This window comes from Perca flavescens, chromosome 10, assembly GCF_004354835.1.
Source record: "Perca flavescens isolate YP-PL-M2 chromosome 10, PFLA_1.0, whole genome shotgun sequence".
Lineage (NCBI taxonomy): Eukaryota > Metazoa > Chordata > Actinopteri > Perciformes > Percidae > Perca > Perca flavescens.
Genome location: NC_041340.1, coordinates 32,036,577 through 32,063,840, shown reverse-complemented (window position 1 = coordinate 32,063,840; position 27,264 = coordinate 32,036,577). Strand labels below are relative to the sequence as shown.

At 40.4% G+C, this 27,264-nt stretch overlaps 1 protein-coding gene across 2 annotated transcripts; it reads left to right on the top strand.

The window, feature by feature from the left end:
• The first annotated feature begins 70 nt into the window (after nt 1-70).
• Nucleotides 71-26,731, top strand: LOC114563090 (caspase-3). 2 transcript variants are annotated; one of them, XM_028589875.1, is made up of 8 exons: nt 71-207; nt 15,114-15,169; nt 15,273-15,338; nt 16,501-16,664; nt 17,609-17,737; nt 20,217-20,392; nt 23,121-23,235; nt 25,699-26,731. In XM_028589875.1, exons 2-8 carry the CDS (start codon nt 15,156-15,158, stop codon nt 25,935-25,937), a joined length of 903 nt encoding a protein of 300 aa, XP_028445676.1. In that variant the 5' UTR covers nt 71-207; nt 15,114-15,155; the 3' UTR covers nt 25,938-26,731. The 2 variants fall into 2 exon arrangements, with proteins under 2 accessions (XP_028445676.1, XP_028445677.1); XM_028589876.1 differs by lacking the exon at nt 15,114-15,169 and having other exon boundaries at nt 87-207.
• The last annotated feature ends 533 nt before the right edge of the window (nt 26,732-27,264 follow it).

The following is a 27,264-nucleotide window of genomic DNA, read 5'->3' as shown; positions in this document are numbered from 1 at the left end:
GTTCTGGACAGTTTTCTAATCCAATCAACTGCTGGCTTTTTGTGGTTTCTCCAGCCCACACAAGGAGTAGCGTTCCTGATTGGCTAAGAGTTTCAAGCCTGTACTTCGAACGAACAATTGGGCATTTCCTTGTAATGCTTGGTAATGTTATTAATGGTAAGGACGTGGGCTTGCTAACACCTATTTTACCACCGTCCCACAAAAGAGGTACGTTTATTTTGGAAGAAAAATATATATTTTTCAATTATTATTCACATATGATTTTGACAAAGCACGACTCATATTTGAGCGTCCTTTCCTGATTACCTTACCTGAAGTAGGTTAATTTATGTTTGCTAATTGACGTTAGCTAGCTAAGTGAAATTGCAGGCAGGTGAACTCACTTATTCAAAACGTGGCTAGCTAACGCAGGTGGCCAAAATCCCATACCCAGATACTAACAAAAGTTCCGTGTGTGTCTTCAACTCGCAACGTTAACGTTATTCGTTGGCCATTTTTAGCCGTGTTAATTTCATATGTAAATTAACGTAATTAAAGTTTGCTTTCGCGTTGCTTCCTGAATGAGACATGACTACAGTTGCATTACCACACTTTTGAATCTATGGGCATTGGTCGTGTAACGTTGACTATAAAGTTCAGCTTACATTTCCTTACGTCAACCGTTGAACTAGTATTCCCACAGTCCTGTTTTACAGAAAACAGTATTTGTTAACTAGTTGCATTTGACAGGTGGGTTATGTAACATTAATATGTATATTTCCATATGACTGAAGTGTCATCTTCGCTTTTTACTGACCTACTTCTGATAACAGAGCTGTAACGTTACAGTCCCTGTCGATGGAGTTTCGTTTTGGCGTTGCATCCTTTCTCTCAAATACTTAAGTCTATTCTAATATAATCTATTTATAATGATACATTAAATATATGTGGTATAATACATGGTGTATTCCTAAATGTATATTAATTCAATTCATGTCTAGCTTGCCTCTCCGCCCATGGTTATAACCTAACCACAATAAACAAGACTAACCACCACTGGTTTCGAGTTTAAAGCAGTGTTGCCAGATCTCCAGGCCTGTGAAAACAAGCCCAAAACAAGCGACTTTTTCTACGGAAACCCCCCCCCATACTGTCTATGAGACACCCTAGGTTCCGGGAAGAGAAAAATAAACTGTGCACGGTTTTACAATCCGTGGGTATTGTCAATTTTACATCCATGTGGACAGATTGGTAAACTGTGCGCAGTTTTGCAAAACTGTACACACGGTATAGTTTATTTATTTTTCTCCCCCCTGAGCTTCAGGACAATGACTACAATAGGGAGTTAAACCACCTTTTAACATTATTTTACATTAGAAAACTGATGGGATATCAAATATAGACTGATGTACCAAGTACATTATATACACAGTAACCTCTGATTATTAAAATTTGCACACACAAATAAATATGCTGAATTCACAAATTCTTTATTTATTATTGCAGGGACTGCAGAAGATCCCATTTTAAATAACTATAACCCAGAAACAGGAAAAATTATCTTGCGACGGGTTGAATCCATTCTTTTACTCCTTTCTTTTTCTCCCAGTCTTTGTTATATTTCACCCTCTTTGCCCCGGGCATTTGTTCCTCCAAAAACTGTCCTACAGGCAATTCACCATCAGGCTGCGACTCGCGCGTGTAGGATTCTCGTAGGGTACAGATTTGATCATTGGCAAATTATCAAATATGTTTTATCAATATTAATAAAGTTATGAATGTGGTTATTAATAACTTTATCAAATCGACAAACAATCAAAAACGGGGCACCACCCTGCAAGTCAGGGACCAATAATCAAACTGTGGAACAGTCTCATTCTGGGGTGAATCCAAACACGGACCTGATTGACCAGCAATTATTACAACAAGTACACAAATAATCACAAGCAACTGCTAATTAAGCATAATAAGATTTATTAACGTCACAATTATCGGTGGCTAATCAATAATCCTTCACTAATAAACTCATATACCTTTTTACAATATCACAACCAAAAAACAAAGCAAAACAAAGCATGTGTCATGGACACGTCTGTGGGTGTGGGTGTGTGTGTGTGAGAGAGGAGGGGCATGTCGACATGTATTTCTAACACAAAACAACTCCAAAAATGGCTACTCCTGTGAGCTGCACAAAACTATTTGGCCTCAAGAGGGCGGTAGTGGTGCTGCGTGCACGAGGAGGGGCTGAAGAAGCCGGGGGTTGCTAGGCAACGCGCACGCTTAGTCGGTATGGTAGCTAGTTCCTGTGTTAGCTCTGTCCGAACGTAAGCAGACTCCACGTGTGAAGCTAGCCTGCAGCGTTAGCTCGGGAGCTACGCGGCTAGCCTGTGGGTGTGTGTGTGTGTGTGTGTGTGTGTGTTAGAGAGAGAAGAAAGAGAAGAAGAATAAAGAAAAAAGGGGGCACTCTGATCTTTAGTTATCGATAATGACCCAGTTCCCCTCAGCCACTCAGGTCTGGGCTAACGTGTGGTTTAGGACAGACTGAGACTTTGTTTTGCTGAGGAGAACGTCACTATAACTAATTCAGTGACTAACAGCTGATTTTCGCGATTCTATCGCAGACAGTAACTAAACTCCTGAAAGGAGTGATTTAAGCAGGTAGCGATTACGGTTATACCCAGCTACTTAACACAACATAAATCAACGAGTATAGTGATCAATTTATACATTCACAGCACAGATTAATAATCACATATGGACCAGTACATGATTAAATCAGATCACATTAATGGCAACAATGGTAGCGAACCCTTTGCTCATTAATAACAAAACAAAACGCACTAGTTCTAATATCTGCCCAGAACTGTGTAAGCCTCTTACTGTGTGCGTTGTTTGTCAGTTAAAACTCTTGCCAGAGTTTAACAATCCGTTTCGTCCCGAAGCAGAGGGGACAAGACGTAATCCAGGTCGACCAAACAAGAAACAGGACGCCGTCCTTTTCTTGAATCCAGGCTGATTAAACCCGCTGCAGATGAGGGAATACTTCGGCCAGTATTTCCTCGGATCCCCTTTATATCAGACCGATATAAAGTTGTCCCAGCTCAAATCTCGACCAGCGAGGTGATGCTGGCAAACTAATCCGGACCAGTGCCTCCTTTCAGCAACCGGGGGTTACCGTGAAAATCAAAGAAACACAAACGCGGACAGCTTTTATCCTTCCTCCGCCTCCTAGTGGCGGGGTGGTGCATTCAAGGACCCGACGACCAATGGGAAAACTGCAACCTGGTCACAGGTGTGAAGCAGTTCTTTGTCTCACCACCAGTCTGCCTTGCCGTCCTCGTGTTTGAATGCACTTTCTCCATCTTGTGAAGTGGCGGCTTGTAGGAGTTTGGTGAAACTGGCTTTGGGATTCACATGTAGGCCAAGATCCTTTGTCTTGCCTCCCCTGTGTCTCGCCAGTCAACTCAATCTGAGCCAAATCACTGTTTAACCAGCTTCTTGGTCCCCAACACGCGTATTTTCATTTAAACGTCACTCACTGACGTTTTCCTAAACAGAAAAAAACAGATTGACCTGCTCTGCCTCTGATTGGCTAATACTCGTTGCCATAGGGGCGGCTGTGGCTCAGTGGTAGAGCGGTTGCCTGCCAATCGGAAGGTTGGTGGTTCGATCCATGGCCCTGCAGTCCCATGTCGACGTGTCCTTGGGCAAGACACTGAACAGGCCAGCATTCCTCGCTGGGCGGTCTCAAATGTCTGCTGCTGAAGTTAGAGAGACCCAGTCCATAGCACGTCTTCGGGTGCATGTGGAGCGACTCATTCGTTGAGTGAAAGAGCACAAATCTTTTGACACTGAAATCCCTCTACGGCTTTTTGGGAGTATCAACCAACTCTATACTGTTGCGTGTCTCCTCACCAATTATGAAAATGGGCCTCTTGTCAAAGCATGGGTTAAGAAGCCTGAAGCCTGAGCCATGGGTAGAAATGAATTGCGAACAGCTAAAGCTGGGAGGTATTTAACCTTTATTTTAGCAGGGAAAAGAAACATGTTGGTTGTTAAATAAATGAATTATTATTATTACTGTCTAAAACTGTGTCCCTTTGCTTTTTGTCATGTTCTAAGAGGCAGGTCATTACAAAAAAATGATTCAACTTATTTTGAGTGCTTCTTCATTACTTTAATGCACCAATTTAATGTCTTACCATCAAGTATTTGATCTCGCTCTTTGCTACACAAGAAAGTGCTGAGGTAAACATAGAAAAAAAAGTAATCAACCCTCTCTTTGATGATGTCAGTGATTTCATTGTCACGGGGAATCCTTTCTACGAACATTTCCTCCTGTGTGTAAACAACAAAATCACACCACTCACATCCAGAAATCAGCATCTGGCCCTGTATCTGCCAGAAGTAAGGATGGGTTTTCCTCAAAGTTGGTGTTCCGTCACGGAGTGCAATGTATGGACAGTCCACATAGCTTGCTACGTTTGGGCACTTAACTTCAACAAGTCCAAAGACAGGCTGGCTCTTGGGGTCATAGACCATCCCATCAGTGGACGAGCCCATACACGGGGCATCAGGACGGATAAGGAACCCACACTGATAGTGGTTTACTTTGCTTACTCTGCAGTACTCCTCTATTGCTGTACATTCCATTTCAAGCCCCCTTCTCATGTCAGCTGTCTGATGGCAAGGTCTGAGAAGCCGTTTGGCCAGATTTTCAGCAGATGTTTGTGCCTTTGTGTGACAGACCTCTCTAAATCTGGTCAAGGTGATACGGGGGTGCCGAAGTTGGTGCCACTCAGTGCAGGTACTCTGCTCTCTAGTAGAGATTTCGATTTGGTGTGCCATCTCTAGTGATGTTTCGAGGGATGACATGTGGTGATGTTGCTGTTCAGTGTAGACAAAAGCACAGTTTGATGGCCCAAGTCTGTAATCACTGAGTGGCAGCTGTGGGGGTGAAGGAGAATCTCTATGTGGAAAGGTTTGGGGCACTACCTTTGTAGGCATCTGATAGGACAGCACACTTCCCTCCTGAACTGTCCCGAACATGGAGTCAACCAGAGGTACATCACTTGATATGGACATTGTTGTGATCATGGGAGCCAGATCAACAGGCATGTCCTGTTACACAGCTCCGACATTAAGTGTGGCAGGTTCAGGCAAGGGGGAAGTTACTCCTCTATACAGGTTGCTTTTGTGAAAAAGACCGAACAAAAGACAAAAACAATCTAATTATTATATGCTAAAGCATAAGTAGAAGTGAAATAGCAGTAAAGACAACAACAAAAAAAGACCTAGAGTGATGGTGTTTTAAGTTTGTAAGCATTTCAGTAATGCAATAGCAATACAATAATGCAGTAACAATACAAACCTGATTCCTTCTACCAGCCTTCTTTGTTTTGGTCGGGCTGAGAGGATCACCATCTTGTTCACCAGACCAGGTTTAACACCCTGCAATGACATCAAACACGTTTTAGTAAAAGTTAACATACATCAATGAAACTGTTAGCGTATGTTTAAAAGGTGAGTTACCATGGTTCTTGGTTTGTGCCACTTCTGCTCTGTCTCTGTGCAGCTGTGCACCGGTGGAACAGCCTTGAGCTCCAGCTGCGAATAATGTGCGGTTTGGTACAGAAGAGCTGCCACGTGGTTGCACAGGGCAGTGCCAGCCACACACTTACATGTACAGCTTTCGAGCGTCGCAGGCTTTGAATCCCTCAGCACAATCTGTTACAAAACACGTGTTAGAGATTGAAAAATGTCCAGTTGCAAGAGCAATTAAACGTTACAGGTGCAGTGAGCAAAACTTTAATTAATTCAACTAACCCCATGTCCCCATGATTGACTTCCCCTATATTCTCTTGAGTACCCCATAAAAAGGTGTTGGACAACAGCTTTTGCTAACTACTAGTAAACATACACCTAAACATGCGCAATTTCATCCAGAATCACTAACTGCACCTATAAGACAGTCTTGAACACAGTTTGAGAACTGTAATGAACTGTAATTAGCCTAGGCTGGGAGCTTGTAAGAAGAAATGAGAAAAGTGAGACACTATAAAAGTGCAACTTATGTGTAGTAGGCCTAGTCTACAGCCTACTTTATTATGCAAAAGTCCAATTTTATGATTATGCTCACTTTACTCATTTACTTACAGAGGGAAGTAGTAGTATAGAAAGTAAAGAAGTAAGATAACTCTGAACACAATCTAGTTTCTGTGAGATTTTCTTTCTGCATGTTTTCCAATACTGGGTCAGATCACATGGAACATATGTGCCAATACACATTATGAAAAATATAGCCTGTAGTTATTAGGTAGCCTAGTTGAGTATTTTTTTTAGTCATAATTTAATTCAAAGCAATGCCATGACTCACAGAAACTTGATTTGAGTAACTCATGTATCATGAACCTGATCTGAACCTGCAGGATCCCTTACACTTGGACTGTGAGACTTTTTTCGTTTCTCCGTACTTCTGAAGCACCCAGACCTAACCGTAATCTCTCCTGTCGGACTCTTGTTTGAAACTGAGATGAACACTGGGGTTAATATATTATATTGTACACAAATAACACGCAAAATACACTGCTGATACCGTTAGCCTATCGCTAGCTGCTATGTTAATGTAGGAAACAGACATGCTAAGGGCTAATAACATTGTAAACTTACCTTCGTAGTTGTTCATGTAGTTCGTCACATACAGTTTGAACCCCTTGTTCTTCATCGCCTTCAATGTTGAAGAGTTCTGAGCTATGATGTGTTCTTTTGTCACACAATACTACAAGTCGGAGAAAAGATGGAGTTTTGTAACATTTTTAGTAACATTTAGGATTCTATTCACCAAGTTATTGACATATTACACAAATACATTTCACAGTTTGATACATAAAAATTACGTTTTGATTAACGTTAGGCTACTGTTCTGCTTTCTGCTCCAGACTCGGCTTAAAGCCATTGTTGTCATATAGCAACCGAGCGTCTCTAGCCAATTTCAGCTGCACAAGCTACAAAATAACTAATCAGGCGGTATTTAACTCCTAATAAGACTGTAGCAACATGCCTATAGGTAGCAGTATACAGCGCTATGTGTAGGACTTCTTCATTTGTTTACAACAAAGACAAAAGTGCTTAAAATTGTAGAAAACCACAATATTTACTATGTGTGATGCATGACGTAGCCATCTTTGAAAGTGAACTCGGGGTCCTCTGAGTTCAGACGACTTGACGAGTCGTATATACGACCTCGGTGGCGTTCTTTTTGCAACCTCCGGTTTGTAACTCCGGAAAACAACTCGTAAATCGACTTCGGTGGACAGAAAGAACGCACCATTACTATGGAGCTGGGAACAAGCCCAAATAAGCAACAACACTTTAGAAACAAGCCCAAAAAAAACGCGGCCCGCGACTACCAATATTTGTAAGCGACTTTACAGAAAAACAAGCCCAAAGTCGCTTATAATAAGCGGACTTGGCAACACTGGTTTAAAGTCTGATTAAAATGGCTCGATAATTTACCATCCTGTTTACGACGCGGAAGTTGGCATCCGATTCGCACCTTCCGAGTCGGCAGTTAAGGGGAAATTTAAAGGGGAACTTAAAACTGTGTAACTGATCCTCCGTTTTTTTAACCTCTTACTGTTTTTGAATGAGTGTTAGTCATTAAGGTAAATTATTAATTATGTGTAAAACTCACTTAGATTTGTGAAAGCTTTATTCTATTTGTGAAAATGCAATAAAGGGAGATTTTACTGTTTTTTTTCACATATAAACCACATTGGACCAGGTCTAGATCCAAAACCACAATACCTAGACTTGTCAAATCTGGACTACATTATCCCAGAGAGTCTAAGGAGTCTTAAAAACACAGTTTCAGATTTTTGAAAGCGTTATTCTATTTGTGAAAATGTAATAAAAGGAGATTTTACTGTTTTTTTTTTTTAACATATAGACCACATTGGACCAGGTCCAGATCCAAAACCACAGTACCTAGACTTGTCAAATCTGGACTACATTATCCCAGAGAGAGAGATTTTTTTTTTTCTATGACTTAAAGTGGATAGAAAAAAATATTATAATAATAATAGTTAGTCTCTTTACTGTTACAAGTCATTTATGATCATCAGATGGAAAATTATACAGTTGCAGAAATGTGTAAAAGTTACATATAGTCACTTTAAGTATAGCAGAGAAATTAAGTATTTGGGGTTAAGATTAAATTTGGTAGGTATGTGATTTTTTGATTCTAGAAAAGTTACATATTTTTTTGTTATTTTAAGAAAATTTATAAATTTTTTGTAATTAAAAGAAAAATAATCAAAATAAGCAATGACAAGGAAATATTCTGTAGCCTTTTTTGTCTTCAATACTGCTGACGTTGTCTTTGCTTTAATGAAATCGGTATATATTGATGTTTATGGGAAAGATACATGTGTACAGACAAGGCTAGCAGCAGCAGCTGTAACTGACACGCAACAAAAACGCCGGGCTCACGCGATGCAGCCAGTGTGTATTGGGGCGTAAGGGAATTGAGTCAAAGGCAACATGCAAATGGCATTTGGAAAGCAGCAAGGGGATAGCCGGAAGAAACATAGACAAACATACATATGGGGCCCTATCTTGGACACAGCGCAATTGACTTTGTACACTTGAAATTGTTTTTTGCAGGGTGGTAGGGGAAGACTCAGGAATAGGCCTGCTCTGGTTGGGTTGGTTAGGTTTAGGCAAGAGGAGTGGGATTGGTTATGGTTAGGGTAAGAATGTCAGGGCGATAATATTCCAAAAAGGTGTAATACATGAGTAGTATGGATAACTGTGTGTAAATATATGCCAAGGTACTGTACCAGGTACTGCTCCAGGGTACAAATAGCACTTCTAATTGCACCAGGGTGCAAATAGCATACACTTCTAATTGCACCAGGGTACAAATAGCATACTGCTAATTGTACCAGGGGTGCAAATAGCATACACTGCTAATTGTACCAGGGGTGCAAATAGCCTCACCCTAAAATAAATAAAAATAACAAACACATTTGAAAAGACACATCAGTGGAAAAGGCTACTGCCTTGACTCTATCAACCCTATGATTTCTCAGAGACATCATCAGAAACATGAAAAAGAATAAAAACTAACAAAACAAAAGAAAATAGTGGAAAAGATTAGCTACAGTAAGATCAGAATGCATAAAAATATAATGAATGTATCTTCATGTGCCTGTTATTTATCATTTTTAGTGAAAAACAAACCAATTTTGAGTCAAAATGCCAAATATGCATTTACTAAATTATCCATTGAAAACCCCTTAAGAATCTTAAATTCTTTTTGTTACAATTGTAGCTAATGTTAAATTGCTTAAAGTAGCTCAATTTCTCCATACTGCTGAATTTATCTCCACCCCCCATTGGACCCCCCTCACAGGTAAGATGGCGGAGTCGCATCGGTGAGAGTGTAAATTCAAACAAAGGCACCTTTTGTCTTTGTTTCGTGTGACTTAAAAGAATGTGTGAAAAAATTCTAACAGCTGCTGTTTTGACTTGCAATGGGCTTATCAATCACTCAGACGCAATTCTACTCAATGCAAAAACCCAAAATAATATTAAAAAAATTACATGAAAAATAAAATGCACTTATCTTCAAAAAATAAATGCACTTATTTCAACTACCTGAAACATTGGAGCAACAAACATTAATTCACAAAAACTCTGAGCAGACATTTTGCTCCCATTTTCAACTGCTGCTCATTCATGCATTCACTGAGAAACTCCACTGAAACTTTAAAACGTTCCACATCCTTCATACGTTCAGGGTCGGCGCCCAAATCTTCCAAAGGCATTCATACCGATTAAAACATTCCACTTTTTTTCCACAAAATTCAAACCAATCATCCAATCAAAAATATACTGTACTGCATTCACACTGCAATCTCCTCAGAAGATAGATCTACCTAATGGAGACGCTGTTCGTTCTGCCACCCAGAGGATGGAATCCTCAATTCTATCAATTCAACACAAACGAATATCCACAACCATACTGCGTCTGTAACCTCAACACGTCCACAAACCATTCTTATTTACAATGAAGTTATCACCACACAATTTCAACCCATCTTATTTACAGTTTATCAAAACACACCTTCGCAAGTCACTGCCGCGGACTCAAATCCCAACACCATTCTATTTCAAAAATATTTACAGCAGCCTATATACAACCCTATATTTAATTGTTTCCTATCTTTAACCTCACAGAGAATTATTTCTCTATCGCCGTCTCAATCGGACTTTTTAACACTATGGCCACACTTCTTGTGACCTCACAAAGAAAATGATTTTTCCTGTCGCCGGCTCTATCGGACTTTTTAACACTATGGCCACACCTCTTGTGACCTCACAAAGAAAATGATTAGTGCACTTAACCATGGACCCTCTTTGTGGGCTTTTAAGCTTTACACAACCACACTGCGCTTACAATTTCAAAACATCTTATTTACACTTTTTCAGAAACCACACACGCAGCTCGAGTCGCTGCCGCAGACTCAAATCCCAACACCACAATTCTATTTCTAAAAATATTTACAGTAGGCCTCTGTACAATTTCCTAAGTGTTTTCACACAATTCGACTATACCTATTTAATTGATTTTCCTATTTCCATACTATGGGTCACGAGAAAAAACTGGGGGGTCTTCCAATGCCGCTTTATTTCCGCCGTCGCCGCAAAATCAGCCTTACCAAGTCCTACTTCCCCACAGCTGTTTAAGCTGGCTTTAAAAAAGTCTTAATGTTTTCCTCCGTGCCTTCACAAAGACTAATTCTCTGTCGCGGTCCCCCGGCCTTTCTATTTAAAATGTATTCACTGGTCTAAACCCGGTCGAGTTCAAATCGATCCTTTAATACTGCACGCGAATCAAACGCTGTAACCTAGTTAGTGCACTTCATATTTAAAAATTATCACAATCTAAAATCAGCCAAACTCAAATGGACTTCTAATAAAATGCACGCGAATCAAACGCTACTTGGGTCTCCCGTCCCGGTCGGTCTGTGCATTTTTCCATGGACCCTCTTTCAGGCTTTTTAAGCTTATACATACAAATCACACACAACACAAATAACAACAAACAACATACATTTCTTTTGACTTATCGCTCTCAATGTGTTCTCAATTGGGCATTACTTTATCATTACTTTTTCAGATTTTAATAGACTTACCAGTTGATGCTGCTGAATTTTCACATCTAAAACGTTTTCTATATAAGCTCTGCAGCGTTTTGATAAAAACAGGTTTTCTGCTCACCTCTCAGTTGTCTGGGCCCATGTGAAAATTCAGCAAGTCACCATGATCCGTCCTTCAATTTGCCTTTTTATTTCGTCCTCCAAAAATCCACGTCAGGGGTCACCATTTGTTAAGAAATCTCTAAAAGACGTGTTCTTCGATTTCTGGAGGAGGAAGGAGAAGCTGGGTCGAATTGAAAGTTAAGCAAAAGGTTTAATGAAACTGCATGAAAACGACAAGACAAAACACAATCAAACATAAAAAATAAAACACTGCAGCTGACAGTGGACTGATCTCATGCTTCTCCTTGCGGAGTTACAGAAGAACAGTCCTGAGACATTCCCCGGATCATACATTTATTCCCCTACATCTGGGTGGTTTCTAAAATGAAATCTTCCCCTATTGGTCAGATGTCTCTCAAAAGAAAAGTTGTATGTTCCTGAGGCTACACCCGGTCACAGGATCTTACTGAGACGGTGTCAATTGTTTCCAAACTACAGCAATACTCGTTCTTTGTCTTAATCACGTCTGGCTCAACTGGCAATGGCTCTCAAAGTTGTTTAAACAATAAGTCTTTCTAGCGACAAATGCTGATTAGTGTGGTGTGATGCAATCGGTTGATTCAGTGCTTCTTCCAGCTTCAGTGTTCATTCAACTAAAAGTAAATTTTTATCAGACATCACCAATGCATGTACACCGACGCATGTATCATTCCTATTTTGCACCCAACGCACAGCGGACTTTTCCCTCCACAGACGCACGTCGGTAAATAGGGAATGCATTTGCGCTCCCGGGGGCGTGTTCAGGCGCAAACGTTCCCTGGTGCTATTTTGCAGTTTCAGAAAAAATTGGCGCGTTATTCATATGCTATTTTAAGGGCGCATGCTTGGCCATAATGTAGCATGGGCACAACACCTTGCTTCTCTCATCTACACGGACGCAGCAGTTCCCATTTTTGCAAACCATACATAATTACAAAGAAAAATCTTACTGAAAATGCGCTTCAGGTGTTTGGATAGATCAGGAGGCACTTTACAGTACAGTCCTCAAAAAGTCGCAGCATTCTTTGTGGCTTGTTGAGTTTTACACAACATTTCCATGAATCATGGATGTGTTGATGACATAAATGAGGAAATATTAGAGGACTTAAGGAGACGTGATGTTGAACTGCGGCGGGATTGGACACTCCGGCGGAATCTGGTCCGCGAGTGGCAATGCGCTCCTGGTGGAGCGGGTGGACGGAGATGGAGTGGGGGGAGGAGGAAGGGGCACAACAGGAGCAGGTGGTGTGTTTGGAGGCCCACGCTCCATGGCTGCAGCAATCCTCTCCAGACTTGAGGAGATGCGCCCGAGAGGCTGCAGCAACGTATTACTGTATTTTGTAATAGTGACAGTAAGAGGATGGGAAATTGAGAAATACTCAGACTCAAAAATCAGAAGTATTCATAACATAGTTTACTTTGTCGGCAGGCATAACACAGACACCAAAAGGTTAAACAGGCAAAATGTTAACACAGGCAGGATTTGCATGCAGGCAGATTCAGTCAAAACAAAAGGTTAGCAATGCTACAACGAGGAGACATTCTAAACTCTAAAGTCTTTGGAAGATTTATTAATAAAGATCATGACTAAAGGCAGGTGTGAGGTGACTGGCAAAGTAGGAACACAATGAGGACACCTGGTGGGCAGAAGTTGATGGGCAAGGTCTGAAATGGCGGCAGATGTGAGAAACCTAAACAAGATTTCATAACTGTGAATAAGAACTGACAAAAAGCTTTTCATAAAAATGTCTTCATTTATAAGATAAAATGAAAACCAAGCACACTAGTGGAGGAAAGGTGAGAGAACAACACTTATGTTGAAGGAGAAGGATTTGAAGAGTAAATTTAACCATTGGGAAATCTATGAAGATATTTTGATTGATTTCCAAAAGGTAAAAATAACTTTATGACATGGTGAGACATGGACTTCTACGTTGAATGTCAATTAGCAAAGGCCATGCTGTGGCTATAAAATAAAACAGTGGACTTGCTATAAAAGCATTACTAATCTGAAATCTGTTTTTAAGACTCTTTAGACTCTCTGGGTTAATTCTTGTCCAGTTTTGACAAGTTTAGGTGTAGTGGTTTTGGATCTGGACCTGGTCCAATGTGGTCTATATGTGAAAAAAACAGTAAAATCTCCCTTTATTGCATTTTCACAAATAGAATAAAGCTTTCACAAATCTGAAACTGTGTTTTAAAACTCCTTAGACTCTCTGGGATAATTTAGTCCAGATTTGACAAGTCTAGGTATTGCGGTTTTGGATCTGGACCTGGTCCAATGTGGTCTATATGTGAAAAAACAGTAAAATCTCCCTTTAATGTGTTCTCATAAAGACAATAAATCTTTTACAAATCTAAAAGTGTGTTTTAGACATAATTAATAATTTACCTTAATGACTAACACTCATTCAATACAGTAAGAGGTTAAAAAAATGGAGGATCAGTCACTTAGCAATGTAAATTGTGTTTCCCTGCTGAATCGGACAGTTTTAAGTTCCCCTTAAATTTCCCCTTAACTGCCAAATCGGAAGCTGCGAATCGGATGCCATCTTCAGCGTTGTATCCTGTATAACCTAAACATACAAACAACAAAAATCCCGTAAACGTTACTCTCAATGAGTTTCTGCTATCCAGTAAGAAGAGTGAGTGGACCTATCTTCTTATTTTGAGAAATAATATTTTAGTGTATATCATAGAGTAGGCCTACATCTAAAGGGTTAGTTCACCCAAATTGCGAAGGAACAAATTTAAAAAAAAATTCTCAGCTATCTCCCGGGGTCTCCGAAATCCCTGCTGCCTCCCTCAATGGGGTAAAATGAAATTGAATTTCAGCTGCCACGCTGGATAAACCACATGCCTCACTGTCAAACGTTTTCATTGGAATTACTACCTACCAAAGAAAAAGTCCCTGTGTGGGAGGAAACCTGTTGAACGGCAGATCTGTGCCAAAATACCAGTTAGAAAATATTATTTTCTGTGACAAAAAACCCCCCAAAACAAATCTAAGGGAACCATGTCAATATACAGTACGTGTAATGGGTTGTTGTTAAAACAATTACTGCGGCCTATATTAGGAATGCACGATAAAATGTCACGATTCAAAATCGATTTTTAGGCTCAAGATTCGATTCAATGTCGATTTTTGATTCAAAAACTATTCTCGATTTAAAAAAAAAAAAAAAAAAAAAAAAAAAAAAAAAAAACGATTCACAGTATGTAAATGTAGTTACTTTTCCCATGTCATTGCAGTAGACATTAAAAAACTATATATATGAATCAATTTTTGGAATTCTATGAATCGATTTTGAATCGGTAGAGCTTCAATCTCGATACGAATGTGAATCGATTTTATTTTTATTTATTTTATTTTTTTTTTCTTCACACCCCTAGCCGATTTGTCTTATCAGTTTTTCTAAACTCCTAAACATCAATCCGGTATGGTTGCCTTAGTTATCATTGTTATTTGCCAGAAAGATAAAGAGAGTTTCATTCCAGCCTTCAGCAGTACTTGGACAAATCAAATGAATATAATAGGGCTGCTGATTATTGAAGAAACAGGAGCTGCAATCAGATAATTTGTCACTTTTTTTCATAAAAATTACTCCAACCGATTAAGCCGTTATCAAAATAGTTGGGGATTAATTTGATAGTTTGATTAATCTTTGCAGCTCCATAATATAGTGTAAAAACTAAGTTAACAAATCGTATGTACAGTATAAACAGTCAATTGTCCTGAAGTGGCTTTTGCTGATATGAATTGATCATATTGATTTGTTTGAAATGGTATTGATAGTAATTGAATGAGCCCTGCACATACTTTTACAGAGCGCAAGATACTGAATACCAGGAACTGGAAGAGAAAGATAGATGCCAATTGAGAAGCAAGTTTTTTTGTTTTTTTTTATCTTGGTGGTTGTTTCCACTTTCACCAAAGGGAGGTTCTATATTTTCTGCTCACTGTCTCGTATGCATCTATGCCTGTAGGAACATGGACATTCCGCAGAGTGGTGGGGACACTGTGGACTCCTGGAAATTGTTTCCAAAGAAAAGGTAATAATTATTGTACACTGATGACTACATCTGACTATATATATATATATATATTATAAATGTACCTAATCCTGTATGCTCGGTCTATTGAAAATAAGGTCAATTTTTCATACAGATAGCAGCTGCTCACTTTAAAGGCCCACTTTAAAAGGTGTGTAAAATAATAAAATAACAATAATACTTAAACATGAATTCCTTTATTGAAACATTTGACGGGGGGGCGAGGGGGAGACAGTCTCGTGTCACTCTTTTTTTTTTTCAGTATTTTACACACCTGTAATCTGGAGAAAACGGCATTCTTCTGGACCTGCAGGGTTGTCCGAGTTCGGAAATCCGAGATCAAGGGATGTGTTGCCTACGGTAGATGCTAGATCGGATCCGCTAGATGTGTCAACGTCAAAGGACGTGCCTAGTGGCCCGCCTTATTCTGCCTCTGATTGGCTTACCCTGGTATTCTTACCCTAACCAGTCCCCACTCCACATGCCTAAACCTAACTATCGACCATTCCAGCAGATACGATTTAGGATCTACTGACTTTGACCTTGGAAAATCCAACTTCCGAGTACAAATAGAACCACTATGAGCAACAGCTTTCAGCTGCAAGGCTTCCAGGAAGGCCCTGAAAAAACTTCCGGTTCAGCCGAGGAGCAAAGAGCGAGGAGCTATAAAATAAGGAAAGTGAGATCCAGCCCATGTCTGCACACTCCCATACAATCGGGCTGAAAGCAGCTAAGTGGGCGGACAGGTCCACAGCTGTGCAGAGCCATTAAAGTCGACCTTATTTCAATAAAGTAGAAGCTAAATGGCCTACTCCAGTAGATGTGATAGATGTGAGACTGTGTGATTCTGCCTCTCTGTTTTAGTATTTGGAACATCTATATTGCCACTGCTTTGATACATCACCCTATACAATGGGAGATTCCAAAAATCGTTTGGACTTCTGTGTATGATTAGTGCAATCGCACGGCACAGACTGGTTAAGCAAGTTTAGATACCACTGAGCTGTCAGCGCGTGTTAAAAACTTGTTTGAGTGCGACAGTGCTAAACAAGTTCCCCAGGTTTCAAAGTGTGTATGTGTGTGTGTGTGTGTGTGTGTGTGTGTGTGTGTGTGTGTGTGTGTGTGTGTGTGTGTGTGTGTGTGTGTGTGTGTGTGTTGTCAGGTCAGATGCAGAGCCCGCAGGCAGTAGTAAGACTGCTGAGGAATTGGACTCTGCCCCCCGCAGCAGTAAAACAGCAGACTCTGACCCTTACCGCTACAAGATGGACTATCCCTGCATCGGAACCTGTCTGATTATCAACAATAAGAACTTCCACAGTAGCACAGGTAACTACACCCATTTAACAAGTGTCACACACACAGACACTTCTTTAAAGGTCCCATGGCATGAAAATTTCACTTTATGAGGTTTTTTAACATTAATATGAGTTCCCCCAGCCTGCCTATGGTCCCCCAGTGGCTAGAATTAGCGATAGGTGTAAACCAAATCCTGGGTATCCTGCTCTGCCTTTGAGAAAATGAAAGCTCAGATGGGCCGATCTGGAATCTTGCTCCTTATGAGGTCATAAGGAGCAAGGTTACCTCCCCTTTCTCTGCTTTTCCCACCCAGAGAATTTGGCCCACCCATGGGAGAGAGACATCATGGCTTTCAAACGAGCAAAGTGGCAGTTGGTCAAGGCCACACCCCCACCCTCCACCTTGCCCCCCCTCTCTCCTCCTCAATAGCTACAGACACAGAAATGGCACATACTAAGGAAAGCTCATTATGAGACTGGATCTAGTGGCTGTAATTCTGCACCAAGGCTGAATTTCGGGAAAGAGACTTAAGATACAGTATTAGGGGACCACTAAGGACTATATAAAAGCATTCAAAGAGCACCATGTCATGGGACCTTTTAATTTCGCAGTCACTTGCACAAATGTTCTGTAAATTTAATAACAGACGACAAAACAAGTCTTGTGTGTGTCAATGTGTCTCCCCCATTTTACTTACAATGTGTGATTTACACAGCAATTGGGACTCACCCCCATGTGTGTCGTGGAGAGAGAGTCACTTCATCTGATGTTTAAAGTGAATAAAATAGCCTTGTCAGTCTACTTACTGGAGTCGCACAACTACACATATCCTCTACAAGTACAATTGTGGCTGTATTATTTGTGTCCCCTTCAATAATTGTTTCTCTTATCTTCATCTGTTAGATGAAATTTACGCCCATGATTGGAGCTGCCGACTACTACATTTCTACCTGTGTGTTTGTGTCTCTCTCCAGGGATGAGTGCTCGGAAGGGGACGGATGAAGATGCTACTGCTGCTAAAAAGACCTTCTCTAAGCTGGGTTATAAGGTCAATGTGAACAATGATCAGACCGTGGCGGAGATGAAACAACTGTTGTCTAGTGGTAACAGAAACTACAGTTTTTTTACTTATTTAAAGTGCTCATATTATGCTCATTTTCAGGTTCATAATTGTATTTAGAGGTTGTACCAGAATGGGTTTATGTGGTTTCATTTTCTACGCTTTTTCTAAGCTACAGAGTGAGGCATCTCACTTCTGTTCCATCTTTGTTGGGAGTCGCACATAAGTACGGACTACCAGCTAGTCAGTTGCAGAGTATGAGGGTGTGCCACGCTAGCAGCTAGGCAAGCATAATAACCAAGGGAGTAAGCCAGCCTCCGCAAAGCGTACCTACTATGGCGCCATTTTGATGCTATCAAGCCATCACCCGCCGTTAGCATTCCATTGACTGCCATTTATGTTGCCGTCACTTTGACAGCAAATAACTTTACATCTGAAGCGTTTAAAGACTAGTGCTGAATTGCTGCGGAGCTCTCCGACGTCCGGCAAAAACTCTGCTCCGGAGGGCTGCGGATCGCCGGAGCTGGGACGCTGTCGGAATGCAGCCATTCTGCAGTCAGTGGAAATACACACATTGACTTTGATGTAAACCTATTGACTCCGCTGCCGTTCCGGAGCGGATCCACAGCCGTTACGCGGTGGAAATTGGGGGTTAAAACTTTCAGACAGGTTGCTCACGTCACATCTACGTCGGCAAGCTCAGTTGGAGGCTGCGCAGTAACGCTCAGCCATCACCGGAAAAGTGCTTCTACTATACTTCACTGGTCTCTGTGGAAGTGTACGGGGTCACATTGTCAATTAAGTTTACTGTCTATGATAATAATGTGTTACAAAGTGACAAACGTTTGTCACGGAAGTAAAGGCTGGACTACAATAGAGCTGTTTGGAGTAGAGACGCACCGATAGACCAGCCGGTGACCGGAATTGGCCGGTTTTCACGTGCTCGGCCATGACCGGCGACCGGCAGATCAGTATAACAAATGGCGATTTCATGCCGGTCAACGCTACAATTAACCGACAACATAAGTTATACAAGTTACAGTTCTCAAGGACGCACGCACACACCGATGCGACAGCACAGTCTGTAGCTTTTTCTCAATGTCAAGGATCCTTCCTTGGTAGGACTAGTCCTTCCAAGGAAGGATCCTTCAGAGGCTAGGCCAGAGTCCTCCTTAGCATTCGGAGAACTAGTACAATGGAACAGGCTACCAAGTGCACGACACTGCGTCATTCCTTTCTCTCAACTTTTCCGCCGTGTGTGGCACGTACCCGCTCGTGGTGTGAAGCGCGTGTCCGCGCTATTCTCGCACCTGTAGGGAACCTCGGGAATTAACCTGCAACATGTCAGCTGTGCAGAAGATAACAAGTTTGCAATATGCAACATCTGCAAGAAAAAAGTAGGGCGTGGAGGGATGACACCAAAAACTAAAATCAAATTTTTTTTGTTGGATATTGGATGTGAAAAGAAGGAAATGGTTCTAGCATTGCACTTTAGATGTGTGTGAATTTCCCACACCAGGAGTAATTTATATAGTTCTATTTTATAGTGATCCATTATCTGTTCAAACATTTTTCTATGTTTTGTGCAAAATGTTCTATTAAAGAAAAGCTAGAAAATAAATATTTGTGTGTGCTGTAAAGTGGTTAGAAAAAATGAAATCGGAATTGGCTAAAATCGGTATCGGCTGGCCTAACTCAAAGAAAATCGGAATCGGCCTAGAAACTTGTAATCGGTGCAGCTCTAGTTTGGAGCAGTGTTTTCTGTTGGAGATGGTTAATCCCTACCGGGGATAGAGTACCGACTCTAGAGTCATAGTGAGAGAAACAAAGTGTCTCCCCTGTTCTTTCTGACCACGGTGGGAAATCTGGAGCAGGAAAAGTTAACCCTCTCCTTGATTTAATAACGCCATACCTGTTTCTCTTTCTCGTTGACTGACTCGCTTGTGTTGTTCGTTGTGTGTCTGACTATGCGTGCTTTCGAACACCCGCCCAACTCTACCTCTGATTGGCTTACCATGACATTTTACTCAAGTCGTCAGCATTTCTGCGCTTGTACTGCCCACTAACCAAGGAAGAACAGTCAAAAAAAGTATTTGCCTCTCGGCTCAGACTCAGAGATCTAGTTGGTCTGATGAAAAAAAACCGCTTCAATTATAGTAACGCGACGCATTTTTTGCCAGTAACGGTAACGGCGTTATTAAGATGGGAAGAGTAATCAATTAGATTACTCGTTACTGAAAAAAAGTAACGCAGTTATTTATAACGCTGTTATTTATAACACCGTTATTCCCATCACTGCTTATTACCGTAACTCTACAAATGTCTTTGGGAACTGTTAAGTAGCCATCCCTGCCAGACCTGTATGTTTTGCAGCCTGAGAACTATAACTGCGAGATGCTAAAATATCTGCAATATCTGCACTGTCCTCAAGATGATAATTAATATCAAATGAGAGGGTATCTGGACTAATAATGTAACTCTTGTCTTATTTTCTATCTATCCCTGTGTGTGTGTGTCACTAGCATCCAAGGAGGACCACAGTAAGAGTGCATCATTTGCATGTGTGTTGCTAAGTCATGGAAACGAGGGCGTGATATATGGCACCGACGGCTTTGAAAAGTTGGAGGAGCTGACAAAATACTTCAAAGGAGGCCGCTGTAAGAGTCTGGTGGGGAAACCCAAGCTCTTCTTCATACAGGTTGGTGAAATATACCCACGTTACCTCACACATACACGTGTACTAGTTGAAACAATACCTGTTCATCTTGTGCCATCACTTTCAGGCAATGTGTCTATAATGCTTGTAGACGGAGACGTAGCTAACTAGGACACTGATTTCCAAAATCATTGCTACAGCCAGGGCTGTAGTCAAGTCCACCTTTGTCGAGGCCAAGACAAGTCCAAGACCAGGACTAGTCGACACTGAGTCAAGACCAAGTCCAAAGAGGTTTAAGACCGAGTCCAAAGAGAGACAGTCAAGATCGTAGAAAGAAAAGGGTCAAATTAGGCCACATTATTTACTTAAAATATAAAATGGAAATGTTCTCATTATTTAACTTTTTACTTGTCCTGAAGAATTCATAGTACAAAGTGCTCACTGACGTGTGTGTCCAAAGTGAAAGTGATTGAAGCCTGTTGATTGAGGTATATGATGCAGCCAGGTGTATACCAGGCAACCAATCTCAATGCCTGTTCTAGATGGATTTTAACTTAAACCAACACCTGTTTTTTTTTGAACGAGCGCGCTCCATCTGTGGTTTTGTTTTGAAGGAAGAAGTTACTTTAGAACAAAAGCATATAGTGCTGAACTTGTCCAAATACAGACGAGTCAGAGCAACAGAAAAGCGCCTTGAGTCAGAATCCGGACTCAAGTACTACAACCCTGTCTACGGCTGTGGTTGGAGATGCTTGTTTTTTTTTTTCACTTAGATCACTATTTAACAGTGAAATAGGCCGATATGACTGGCATTCGGCAGGATCTTTGCCCTCTTTGTGAATTACAACAATGGTTGCATCCCTCCATGAGGGCGCCACTGTACCAAATTGCAGCGCATAATGATATGCTCTTAATAAGAGTGGAGAAACTAGTTCTTTAAAGTTTTTATAAAATTCATTTATATATCCGTCGGGTCCTGGGCTTTTATTATTCTTTAACGTAGAGATTGTCTCAATTATTTCACTTTCTTTAATAGGTTCATCCAGATCCTTTGCCATTGTCTCTGTTAACTCATTCAATTTTATATTATTTAGGAACGCTGCCAGAATGTTATCATTAGAGCAAGTATCCGTATTTTTGTAGTGATTTTTAGAAATCTGCAAAGGATTCTGCTATTTCATTAGGCTTAGTGAGGGGATTGATAGAGTGACTAGATTTAATTTTTTGTACGATGTTTGAAGATCTTTGCTTTCTTAATCTGATTGCTAACAATCTGCTAGCTCTATTGCCATGTTCATAGTATCTTTTGGTTAATAAATCTCAGATTGCCTTCGATCTTATCAGCGATTAAGCTATTGTATTCTCTGTAATTCACTTTTTATCGTGTCAAAATCTTCAGTGAGTGCGTTCTTCAACTCTTTCTTTATTACAGACGATATGTCTGACCTCAAAGAGGGGAGAATTTCTGCTTTTATTACCTCAAAGTCCATATTCATGTTGTCAATAGCAGATCGACCAGAGGCACTTTGTCCCGAGGCTTCAGGCCTTGTGCTAGTAGAGCCAGAGTACTTATATTTACGGAGATTCGCTGCCATCCGCAACTATGATATCAGACTGATGTTGTTTAATATTTTTGCAGCGACTTTCTGCCTTAAAATGCTGTTGTAGGATTAAATCTTTACAGATTCTGCAGGAGCTCTGAAAAACACGTCTTACTCCATGTTTCGCTCAACCGGAAGTCCGGAGATGCTTGTTTTGTAGTTTAAGGTTTGGTACACTTTGTCTAAGTTTGCAAAAAGTACTCTCAACAGTATTATGTTATGTTTTTGTCACTATTTGATGCCAGGCTTCGAATATAAGAAGTTAAACATTTTATGTACATGTAAGGGCAAAAGTCTAAATTCAGAGATGTGATTTAGATAAAATCGGAATTGCATAACAATCACCGCTGGTTGTTATTGTAGCTTTTTAAACCACATGCCCTTAGTGTCTCAGTACAACCATCAAATACCATCACAGTTAAAGCTGTGGGTGGCAGTTTTTCTGGAAAAGACAAAACAAATGCCAAAAATGTGAAAATATAGCCCTCCTCCTGCAGCTCCTCCAGAGGGCTTGTGGGTGTGTAGAGCCATTTGAGATGACATACTGTGATTCAGGTTCATGTTTATGAATAAAACATGTCAACATTGGCGAAGTGTTACAGAGATGGAGAGAAAATGCTGCTAGTTTAGCCTTCTGGGAACCATAGCTGTGAGCTTTAGCCACAGCTGTGAGCCTTTGGCTAAGGTTAGCAAAAGGCTAAACTATTTTTTAAACAGTTTCTCTCCATCTCGGGGAACATTTCGCTGGTATTGACATATGTTGCATTTATTGTCAGACTCTCTTTTAGACCTTTTGGGGATTGCTTTGTAGTGTATTCAGTCGTTGCCAATGCTAGAATAGCAGAATTTTCTATCATTGAATCAGGCTTTCACCATCTGAAGGGACGTGTAAGTGCACCTGTGTTTGTAGAACAGCCAATAGGAACGCCCTCGCTCTGAAATGGTCTGTGATTGGCCAAAGTCCCCAGTCAGGGACTAGTTTTCTAAAGGCTGGAAACAGAGCCAAGAGGAGATGCAGAAGTCTAGTTATCTGTCAGTCCACTTTAATTACAACATGCTGAAAGATCAGTATGGACTTTTTGCCCGATGATACCAGAAAAAAACTGCTTATCCCAGCTTTAATGTACATAATGTATGTTATATTTAATGTACCTGGATTTCCTTTTGAGGCTTGCCGTGGGGCGGAGCTGGATGACGGGATTGAAACCGACAGTGTCGATGTTCAAACATCCGAGAGGATTCCTGTGGAGGCAGACTTCCTGTATGCCTATTCCACCGCTCCAGGTAACACACTGTACACCCGAAGTGGTAGAAAAGACTTTTTGTCCTGGGAATATTCATTAAATGACATACGGATAACTGTCTAATTTCTTTAAAGTCCTGGTATTCAGTATGTTTTTAGGGGAAAATATGTAATCTACGATAATGTTGTTGAATATTGCAACATTATTTGCACTAAAAAAGTTTATTCAGTTCTGCCATTCTGCTTTCAGTATTCTGCTAAAATGCAACAGATTTCTTGTTGAATTTAAAAATTAAAATCAAAATTATTTTGTTGGGCTAATTTAAAAATTGAATTGAACATAAAAAGCACCATTAAAAAGAGAACAACATCCCCGGTCTTACCAACTTGTTTTATGGTAAAGGTCCCATGACATGCTGCTTTTTGGATGCTTTTATATAGGCCTTAGTGGTCCCCTAATACTGTATCTGAAGTCTCTTTCCTGAAATTCTGCCTTGGTGCAGAATTACAGCCACTAGAGCCAGTCTCACAATGAGCTTTCCTAAGGATGTGCCATTTCTGTGTCTGTAGCTATTGAGGAGGAGAGAAGGGGAGCAAGGTGGAGGGTGGGGGTGTGGCCTTGACCAACTCAAGGGGGTAAGCCTCTCTTCAGAACTCGAACCTTCTATGGCGCCATTTTGATGCTACCAAACGCTCACCCGCCGTTAACATTCCATATACTGCTATTCATTTTGACGTCACAAGCTACGTTTCCATCCACACATTTTTATCCAAATTAAGTGATATCGAATGAAAAATACCTTTTATAGAAACAGTAAAATTAAATTGAATATCGACTCAAAGGAAATGCATTCGGTCTCATTGGATTTTATCTTGATCGATATACGGCTTATGCGATAAATGCTGATGGAAACGTTATTTGCCGAATAAATAATGAATTGTGATTAAGTTTTAGGTCATTTTATGGTCGCAACCCGCCACAAAACGAAGAAGAAGAACTTTTAGTTCATTTCCGGCCAGTATTTCTGCTCTGTTTGCACACATGGCGGGTGTCAACGAACACGTGCATCTGCATCTGCATCATCATAGCAATGTGTTGATAACGTCGTTGTTTTCTTATTATAGCTTGATATGTACATAAGCACTATTACAACTTGTGCCATATTGATCATTTGTTGGTAGATGGCACGATCCATTTTGTCTAACAAAAACTTTGTTCGCAAATGTTTGCTTGAATGTTGTGCGATTCAGTGCGAAAATGAATGGAAACACCTTAAAATGTCTGAAATCAATTTGATATACCAATTGGACCGCAAAACAGCATGTGATGTCATTACGCACAGGTTTTTATTCGCTTTAAAGCGTTGGATGGAAACACACTTTCACCAGCTTTATTAGCATGAGTTTTTTTACCGAACTTCAGATAATTCGATTGAAAAGTGGATGGAAACTTAGCTACTTGGACAGCGAATAACTTTACATCTGAAGTGTTTAAAGACTCTGTTTATCCATTGTTTATTTCTAAAGAAACACGACAATGTATAAAGGCTCCATTACCTCACATTATGGCTCCGTAGCAGACGTTTTTGTAAATAGGTACGATTGTGTAACGATTGTGTCATAACCACGCGAGCTGTTTAAGTTTATTTACTAATGTTTACTAGCGTTTTAGTTAGCAATAATTAGCCTGTGCCCATGTTATTTCCTTACATACACCTACGCTCTCCGTCTCTGCAAGATTGGGAATGATTGAGATTTCTCTTGGCAAAGCTACCAGAAGAGTTCCAACTTTCAGACAGGTTGCTTACGTCACATTTACGTTGTCTCTCTCAGTTGGAGGCTGTGCAGTAATGCTCAGCGCTCACTGGAAAAGTGCTTCTAATAGACTTCACTGGTCTCCGTCCAGAGCAACGGGGTCTGTTGGTCCAGTTTATATACTGTCTATGGACCAACTGCCATGCTTCGCTTGTTTGAAAGCCATGATGTCTCTCTCTTTCTCATGGGCGGCCCAAATTCTCTGGGCGGGCAAAGCAGAGAAAGGGGAGGTAACCTTGCTATATTCCAGATCGGCCCATCTGAGCTTTGATTTTCTCAAAGGCAGAGCAGGATACCCAGGGCTCGGTTTACACCTATCGCCATTTCTAGCCACTGGGGGACCATAGGCAGGCTGGGGGAACTCATATTAATGTTCAAAAACCTCATAAAGTGAAATGTTCATGCCATCGGACCTTTAACACTTTGTACTGTACAACTTACCTCTCCCAAACTGTATGGACTACACTGCTGTGCTAAAAGAAAAAGAATACTTGGCTTACATTTTAAATTGCCGTTTTCTACTGATACTCCTTCAACTATCTAAAAAAATCGGAGTGTCTATGTTGCAGCCTTTCACAACGTGTTTATTGTGATAACCAAAAAAAAAAACAGATATACTGTGCAGCCCTAGTATGTTTATGATTCATAATGAAATGGTAAGAGCACTCGTAACGTGACTCGTCCTGCAGGTTACTACTCATGGAGAAACGTGACCAACGGCTCCTGGTTCATGCAGGCGCTGTGTGAGATGTTGATGCGATTCCGCGGAGAGCTGGAGCTGATGCAGATCATGACCCGCGTCAACCGCAAGGTGGCGCTGCACTTTGAGTCCTCCTCCAACCTGCCGGGATTTAGTGGCAAGAAGCAGATCCCCTGCATCGTCTCCATGTTGACCAAAGACTTCTACTTTGCTGATTTCCACCTGTGAAAACTGCTAAGCTGTGGGAAACCGAGTCACAAGTGACTGTGCCGGTATCACTTATTTCATATCCCTCTATTTTACCTTCAAAGCAGGCTGATTTCTGCTCTCTTTGGCCAAACAGTTCATGTAAAACAGGATAACATTAGTTTTAATGTGACTACCCAAAATGAATAATGTTATATGGTTGAGCCTGAACAGTTGTTTTTTTTTAATGATTTTTATGATTTTGCTTTTAGTGTTGTGATCTTTTAGATAAAACCTAAACCCTGTTTTAATTCTATCTTTGATCATTGTGTGTTGCAGACAAGATACTAAGCGGTGTTGGGACCATTTTCAGGGCTGCATTTTCAATAAGCCTGTTTCAGTGATTACACACTTGAACTTTAGCAGAAGCGTGGAAATGTGGACTTCTGTTTTTTGTTTTTTTTAAACTACATAAACATAATACTGTATGTTTGCAACGCGTCTGCTTTTTGAATGCAATAAATGCACAAGCACAGATAGATCATCGTAAACTATCTGGCCATCACATGAAAAAAAGAATATTATGTAGAATATTTCTTTCCTTTTTCAGGTGGTCATAGGTCTACTGCAGGTGTTGTAGTTTTTTTCATGTATTACTACATTACCACTGTCATTACCTCTGCACTCAACCTCTGGGGATGTTTTAATAACTTTTACTGGGATCGGTGATAGATATAGATTTGTTTGACAGTAATAAAAGTAAATCCAAGACTGTGGTTACCCAGTCCTCCTGACATACAATTACCATGTTGAGAATAAAGACTATAAAACATTCAGTTAATTTCCATTGTGGTCCCTGTTACAAAGGGTAAAGGGAAAATAACGGATCTCAAAGTATATGGCATATTTGTGTCTATATGCTGAGCGTGCAATGGGACATTTTCAACACAGATTTTTTTTTTTTGCATGCATATAAATTATATTTTGTAGGCAAAATTATTATGGGACGTCCAGCTTTCTGGCTCTGCTATTGGAGACCAAGCATATTGATGCAGTAGAGTATCAGGTGTGAGAAATCAATAACCAAGTAAAAAAAAAAAGAATGACTAGAAAACAATGCGCTATAATAATGCGCTAGACGCAATACAAACAAACACACACAATTGCACACAGGTTAAAGACTCAAAAACTACATTTGAGCAATACTAAGGTTGCTTTAAAGCCTTAATACAGAAAGCACCTTGACATTTGGGCTTATGTTTTTCAGATTCCATTGTGTATACTGCCCAAATGCTGCCTATACTGGATCATTGCTAGATACAAAAAAAAATACTGAAAGTTTAATAAATGCAAAAAATAAGAGCATTTT